Source organism: Montipora capricornis, chromosome 7 (genome assembly GCF_036669925.1).
Source record: "Montipora capricornis isolate CH-2021 chromosome 7, ASM3666992v2, whole genome shotgun sequence".
Taxonomy (NCBI): domain Eukaryota; kingdom Metazoa; phylum Cnidaria; class Anthozoa; order Scleractinia; family Acroporidae; genus Montipora; species Montipora capricornis.
Genome location: NC_090889.1, coordinates 22,183,889 through 22,191,388, shown reverse-complemented (window position 1 = coordinate 22,191,388; position 7,500 = coordinate 22,183,889). Strand labels below are relative to the sequence as shown.

Here is a 7,500-nt window from a genome sequence, read left to right as displayed (position 1 = left end):
AAGAATAAAGAAAGCAATTATAAAAATTACAAAGACCACAGCCCCTGTATCAGGGGTGATCAGGGTCAAAATTCAGTTTTGCTATTCCGCAGTTCGATTTTGCAATGAGACTGCGCTGCTATCTTATTACGCAATTTGTTCTACCTGTTATGACTCGCAAGTTCGTTATTTAGAGTTTGAAATACTCAATTTTATAATTACAAATTGCAATACTCCATTCTAATTAAGTTTGCCATTATTACATTTTGCCTTCCTGTTACGATGGTCGAACTCCAGTTTTGCCGCTCTACTGGTTTATTCTGTGAACAGCAGTTTGGCGTTCAAAGTCAGTTTTACTTCGTCTGTACGTCTTTCCCAATTGCTACCTGTGTTCCGTTATGCAATTCAGTTGTTCTGTTACGCTGTTCAGTTGTGCTGTTACGCTGTTTAGTTGTGCTGTTACGCTAACCCCGCGCGGTCCGAGCTGGACGTGCGAGGACTCAGAGCGAAAGCTAACTCTAATTCAAGATGGCGACGGCTTTGTTATTGTTGTCGTTCTTTGTTTTCTATGGAACCAGTGGAAACCATACAAAAAATACCTTCAATATGTTTTTGATTGCCACACTTGATCGAAGATTGTTGTTTTGGTGTCGCAAAATCACAGGCATTTATTTGATAGGTGTCATCGCTGTCGCAACTGAGAATTCTGTTATCGCGACAAGTCCAAAGCACCCTGGATACTGTTGCAGATCCGATAATTTTGACTATTTCCTGTAAAAACTGGACGGTCTTGTGTACCATTTAAACAACTATTCTCCTTTATTAGAGTTAGATGATCATTTTTATCCTAACAACTGTACGTGACGCAAGGATGGCTTTGTTGCTATCGCAAGAACAATCACCTGTAGATTTCTCTTTCCCTTACAAAGTCAGTGCTGCGCTTTCTGGAGTGCCTGGAAGGCAAGGAAACATTTACTTTTCCCCCTTGATCATCGATTTACAATTCCTGAGATTACAGTGCTTTTAGGTGTCTCCGTCAACTGTGAAGAGAAGCTTGCGTTGTCTGTTTCTGCGAGTTATGCTGTGATAGCAGGTAAAGATTTGGATCATATAGTTTTAGCGATTGTTAATGACTTTCCGAAGTGTGGTTATAAGAGAATGACTGGTTTTCTGCTTGCAAGTGGACTTAGTGTTCAGCAAAGAGCGGATCCGTGAGTCAATGCGTCGTGTTGATCCAGAAGGAGAGTAATTGAAGGGCATTACAGCTTAATACCGTTAATAGGAGACAGTGTACACTCACCCCTAGTATTGTGAAACATTGACACCAATCACAAGCTTAAAAGGTTAAAGGTGTTAATTATAATGACTGGTTAGGGTATACATGTCAAACTGCACTACATACCTCAAATGATAAGAGTTCCCATCTGAAGCAAGTGGTACATTACTCGTGTGGAAGAAAATGAGATCATGTAAATTTATAAGGCAAAAACATATTGAACAACTTTGTACCACATGGAGACTAATTTATACACTTTAATAAAATGCAAATAATGCCAGCAACTTTACTACCCTTATCTGGTCTTCTATCAGGATGTGAGAGCATACATTATGTAATATCATCATTTTCCCTTCTTTATCTGTTTTCACCCTCGAGAGGAGACCGTAACATGCTACAGCAGTTGAAATTTCTTGAAAAGCAGTTATAGCTGTTATCATGAAAGCTGAGATACAATGTCAATTCGACTATAGCCATCAGTGAAGCCATGGATCACAAATCTTCATCTGCAAAGCCCTTGTCGTTTGGAAGTAAATTAAAGAGCAGACTACCTGGCTGAAAGATGAAGCACTAAGGTTTTGTGTTTTACAAACCTATTGTTCATAGGATTAAGGGACATTCATGTACTGAACGAAGTGGTAGATGTATTATTCAAAATCCAGATCCATCTGACAATTTATATTAGAACAAGCATGAGGAGAGATCAAGTAAGATAATTAAGGTAAACGTTATTAAAACCAAGTTTAGACCTGGGTATATAAGTGTCTACTTGTATCTGTTGTAGTTTAAAGGGCCTATGTCACGGTATTTTAGAATGATTTGGCAAAATCTTTAGTTAATCACAAATTTTAAACCTGAAAACGGTTATCTAGAATACCTCAATCTTCGATCAAGTGTGGCAATCAAAAACATATTGAAGGTATTTTTTGTATGGTTTCCACTGGTTCCATAGAAAACAAAGAACGACAACAATAACAAAGCCGTCGCCATCTTGAATTAGAGTTAGCTTTCGCTCTGAGTCCTCGCACGTCCAGCTCGGACCGCGCGGGGTTAGCGTAACAGCACAACTAAACAGCGTAACAGCACAACTGAACAGCGTAACAGAACAACTGAATTGCATAATGGAACACAGGTAGCAATTGGGAAAGACGTACAGACGAAGTAAAACTGACTTTGAACGCCAAACTGCTGTTCACAGAATAAACCAGTAGAACGGCAAAACTGGAGTTCGACCATCGTAACAGGAAGGCAAAATGTAATAATGGCAAACTGAATTAGAATGGAGTATTGCAATTTGTAATTATAAAATAGCGTATTTCAACCACGTAATAACGAACTTGCGAGTCATAACAGGAAGAACAAATTGCGTAATAAGATAGCAGCGCAGTCTCATTGCAAAATCGAACTGCGGAATAGCAAAACTGAATTTTGACCCTGATCACCCCTCATACCCCTGCAGCCATCATCTAACAAAGAGCTAAGGTCACGCTTACGTATACGGTTACGCTTTTTGCTTCAGTCCAACACCCTGGAAACAAGGCTGGACGTGCCATATACTGCGACCTACCAATTTTCGCATAGTTTAATTATTCATTTTTAATGTTTATATTGTATTAATATATACATTTCTGTGTGTATGTTTTTATATTTTAGATGCACAGCTTCATTGTAAATAAGTGACTTAGCTTTATGGATTCTGTGCTTAATAAAGTATCTATCTACCTATCTATCTATCTAACCCATGACCCGGAGCCTACAACTCGACTGTGTTCGTGTAACGGCGTTTTCACAGACCGTTTTATTTTTAGATTGAATTTCCCGCGAATGAGACTCCCACAGGAGCCCGATGACCAATTACAAGAAATTAAGCTGACGTCATAGGGTCACCGAACCGGAACTGCCTTTGTTTCTTGACCTAATTCGCGGGAGGGGCTAGTCTAAAAATAAACCTACTTGTGAAAACGCCGTTTCACAGACGCTGCATGGAAGTTGCACGCTCCAGATGGGCTCCTGGACCTACCTATAATTTTCCCTATTAAATTCCCCGAACAGATCTCCTCCCTATTTAAACGAAAGACCATAGTCCATGGATATGAAAATATGGTTCGGTTAAATACAACGATCTTCAAAGTTCACTATGTGACTGGACAGTTCCTAGACTTGCAGCATCAGCATTCCTCATCAAGTGATAAAAATAGTTTATTGTCCTCTCATAGTTCTTAACTCCAAGCCTTTCATTGAAGCCATGTATTCGTTTGGCGTCTTCTGGACTGAGGATTGATGGCATAAACCGGTAGACGGCGTCTGTCAGCTCCAAGTAGTGCCTGGTATCCGTGTTTGCGATCATAAGGCCTACAAATTTCACGGAAATTCAGTGTGAGAAGTACTTTACTATACTTGGCGATTGGCGTGAGGCAAAATTCCAGCCAGTCAGAAGTTAGAAGCTAAGAAATCACTGACATGCGTTTTCCTAGACTGGCGAACGTTTCTCAAAGGGCCTGGATTTTTTTTTTTCATCAAAGAAAGATATTCTGTGCAAAATTTTCTCTTCGTCGTCCAAAAAATCAACAAATTAACAAGAAAGCTTTCTAGAATAGGTACATCGCGCCAACACAATTCAAAAGTGTGTGTCCTCTATTGACCGCATGAAAATTATTTTTAGTGCCAACTGAATCCGCTCCAGGGAATTTTTTAACTTTGCAGAGAGTTTTATCTATAACAACAACAATATTTAACTCACACTTAGACTAATTACAAAGGATTGTTATATACATTACAAGTTTATTAAAGAGAATAATTAGGAAAGTAGTTTTGGTAATTGGAGCCTAGAGGTTAAAGGAACCGTAAGGGTTTCGAGTTAACCTCTAGTAACTATTTACAGTTATCTTGACCCGCAGAACACTTTCCATCAATAAAAATGGGTCATCGAGTTCGTTTTTGAGATATAAGCGTTTAAAGACAAAATATAGGGTGTTTTTAGAAGGCTTTCCTGTTGCTATGGTCACCTATTAAGAAATTAGAACATAGGAAATGATTGGAGTTTCATATGGTAAAATAACGTTGCTCTTCGGTGGAAGTGTTGTCACGTCGATCCTTCGAATAAGGCAGTCTTTTACAATGGATAAAAAACCGTTCCACCTGCCAACAGGCAAAATCTCTTTGCCATTTCAACGTACGTCTTCAAAAACAGCATTCCTTTGTAGAAGATGCTAAGTGTACCGCTCCAAATGAAATCTCCATTTAAGTCCAAAAAAACTTTACATTCAAATATATTCAGTTCTTTTTCAGAAAATTTCTAATTTTTACAAGAACATTCAGAGGGCAAAATATGTTTACCTGGAGAAACTCCAATATCAGAAAAGACTTGACGAACGCTTTGAGATATGACCTACGGAAAAAAAAAATCAAACACATTTTGCTTGCCAAAGCCAAACCCTTAAGGTGCTGTTACACTGTGCGAATTTTCGTGCAATTTGTCTCGCAACGCCATTGCTAGACAAGTTGCACGAATTATTACCCAATGTAACATACCTTGCAACGGCCAAAATGCGAGACCAGTTGCAGAAACCGTTGGGGAAAGTAGAATTGAGTTCTACTTTCCGCAACGGTTGCAACGAACTTTTTTAAGCATTGCGCATGTGTAACATACGTCCTGCAACTTGTGTCACAACGGTTTGTGGCACCAGCCAATGAAAATGTTTCTTTAACCTCATGTGATCATCGAAACGAGGCACGTTGCATGAAATGTTGCTCAGTGTAACACCCGTTAAATAACTTGATTTTTACTGTGAGAACGTTTGTAGAAATTACGTTGCGAGGCAAGTTGCGCGAAAAATTGCCCAGTGAGACAGCGCCTTTACTCGCCGGCGAAATGGTGTAAGACAAACTTGGCCTTGTTCTGGACGAGGACATCTATCCTTTCTATGATTTACTGTAAACTGCATAGCTCTAATAACAAATTTCTAAAAATAAGTAATAGAGCGAGTTTCAATTGAGTGTCGTAAAACCAAAACCAAAGTAATTACTTCGGCCAATCAAAAAGGACGGAGACAATCCAGTAGACCAATCAAAACTAGAAGTAATTACACGTAGCCGGGCACAAAGCGCGGGAAAATTTGCACGCGCGAGTCACGATTGGTTTTGGTTTCACTTCTGATTGGTTGAAAAAATGGCTCGAGAACTTTGAACCAATCACTGAGTAAAGTAAATGCAAAACCAAAGCAATTCGCTGATTACTTTCGACACTCAATTGAAAACCGCTCTAACAAAAATTGTAAATGAATACTAATAATAATAGTAATAAATCAAATGAATTTACTTCACTTCAAACTATGTTGGCTTTCTTAATCTAGTAATTAATTCTTTGCCATTTTCTAAATAACGATTTTAGTGTCCACTTGAAGTTACTTAAATAATTTTTCGTTTGACCCACGAACGAGCGACTGGGAGGCACAAGTTCTTTTCTATGAAGATGGCGCAAAGTTTAAATGGGAAATGTCTGGGACTAATATTGTCCCCTCGGAAATCGACCTATGCTTCTCGCTAACTCGGACGTGGGACAAATATAAGCTGGTTTGGTCATCTTTATGCAACTTGTGTAATCCATCAAAAACGAATTTAGAAAAAGTGTGTTATGGTGTTTTGATTTCATTTTTTGGGAGAACGAGTGAAGACTGGAAGTTTTTCTCTCACAAAGGACAAAAGCCCACAGCAAGGAAGACAGAACAGCTCCCATACGATGTCTGCGCCGCGTCTTTTTCACAAACCAAGCCAAGGGAAATAATTTGCGATGCAAGCTTACCACTGGATGAAAATGGTTTCATGTACGTCGTTCTATCGTGAACACGCCGTTACACAAATGTAACAAATTTGTAGGCTTCCAAACTATGAACCCCTGAAAAGTGGCTCTGCTCAAAACGTCAGTTTTCGGAGGTCAATACACCTTATTCCAAAATGGCCGCCATTTAAGTATTCTTTTGTTTCCATGCAAATTGGCCCTTATAGCTTCGCTTTCAAGCGTAAAATTCAAAAGAATATTTATTTAACCTTGAACGAGGCCAAAAGGGCCAATTTGCATGGAAAAAAAAGAATATTATAATGACGGCCATTTTGGAATAAGGTGTCTTTACTCCCGTCAACTCATTTATGGACGGGGAAAATTTCAAGTATGACTATCGTAATCTTGTGACTTTATGGTTAATATTATACTAAATAAAAAAGCTTGCCTGGAAACCGAAAGCATCTTTGTCGTATCTGCTGACGTGTGACGGTTCCATCGAAGTCATCACACGAATATTGATTCGATCGTCATTGATGCAGCGTCGGTCGTGATCAAGTACCTAACACAGGGAAACCACACAATCTGTTTGTGTAACCGTTTTGTAATTTTATAATAAATGTATTGGATTCGACGCTTGCTTCTTCTGCGGCGATATATTTATAAATATGTGCATGGACCAATGCTAAATAAACGTTGTATTACCTTACCTGGGGTGAACTGTCGTTCTTTTGCCTCCGAAGTGGTATTTTGAGCGATTTTGAAGATTTCAAGTTCGCTATTTACTGTGCCTCTCAATAGAGGGACAAAGGTGGAAGCTATTTTTTTTTCCCACAAAAGCGCATCGCTCCGCTTTCAAACTTCGCAGGAGAATGGCAGAAAGATTCACGCTTCTTCTTGTACTTCTCGCTCGAAAATTCATCCAAACGGCCCGGAGCTAGCTCTCGAAGAAAACCAAACTACACCTTCCGCGCGGTCGAAATGCGTAACACTTTTCAAGCGTGGCAGCCTCAAACTGTCCTGCTGATTGCCTCTTTCTGATTGGACGCCGTTAAAAAAATAACTGATCAATAATAACGGCGTCCAATCAGAGTTGATAGAGAACTCAAGCAACGAGGAAGGCAACGGCAACGAGAACGTCATCTCAAAATATAAATTCGCGTTATTGTAATCACTTCGTGACTATTTTAACCTTTTTAATATGAAAAAGGGTGTGGTACTAGGTTCTTCAAGAATGACACTGGTCGGAACGGCGCTTAATTTAGGGGAGAGAATGAAAATTTATCCTCGAGTGCTGACGTTTTTCATAAAACCTCAAATTTGGCTATTTCACGTTGTTGTTTTGCAGACGACGGCAAAGAAATGGGCAAAAGTGAAAAATGCACGTGCAGAGCGTGCAAAACTATTGTTTTTGCCCAATAAATATGCAAATTTGTGACGTTCTCGCTGCCGTCGCCGTTGCAGTTGC

General features: G+C 39.3%; 1 protein-coding gene across 2 annotated transcripts in view; it reads right to left on the bottom strand.

Moving 5' to 3' along the window:
* Positions 1 to 7,500, bottom strand: part of LOC138056434 (N-fatty-acyl-amino acid synthase/hydrolase PM20D1.2-like) — a 17,347-nt gene that overhangs the window by 652 nt on the left and 9,195 nt on the right. Inside the window, exons 10-14 of one of the 2 annotated variants that reach the window (XR_011133444.1) lie at positions 6,481 to 6,594; positions 4,592 to 4,643; positions 2,978 to 3,607; positions 2,707 to 2,818; positions 1 to 44 (exon numbers count right to left, since the gene is read on the bottom strand). The exon at positions 1 to 44 is cut by the window's left edge and continues 652 nt beyond it. Coding sequence is in view for 1 of the 2 variants with exons in the window: in XM_068902223.1 (XP_068758324.1) it covers positions 3,381 to 3,607; positions 4,592 to 4,643; positions 6,481 to 6,594 (393 nt within the window). In the remaining variant the exon portion in view is untranslated. Of the gene's footprint in view, positions 45 to 2,600; positions 3,608 to 4,591; positions 4,644 to 6,480; positions 6,595 to 7,500 lie in introns of those variants that run through there. The other variant, XM_068902223.1, reaches the window with a different exon arrangement.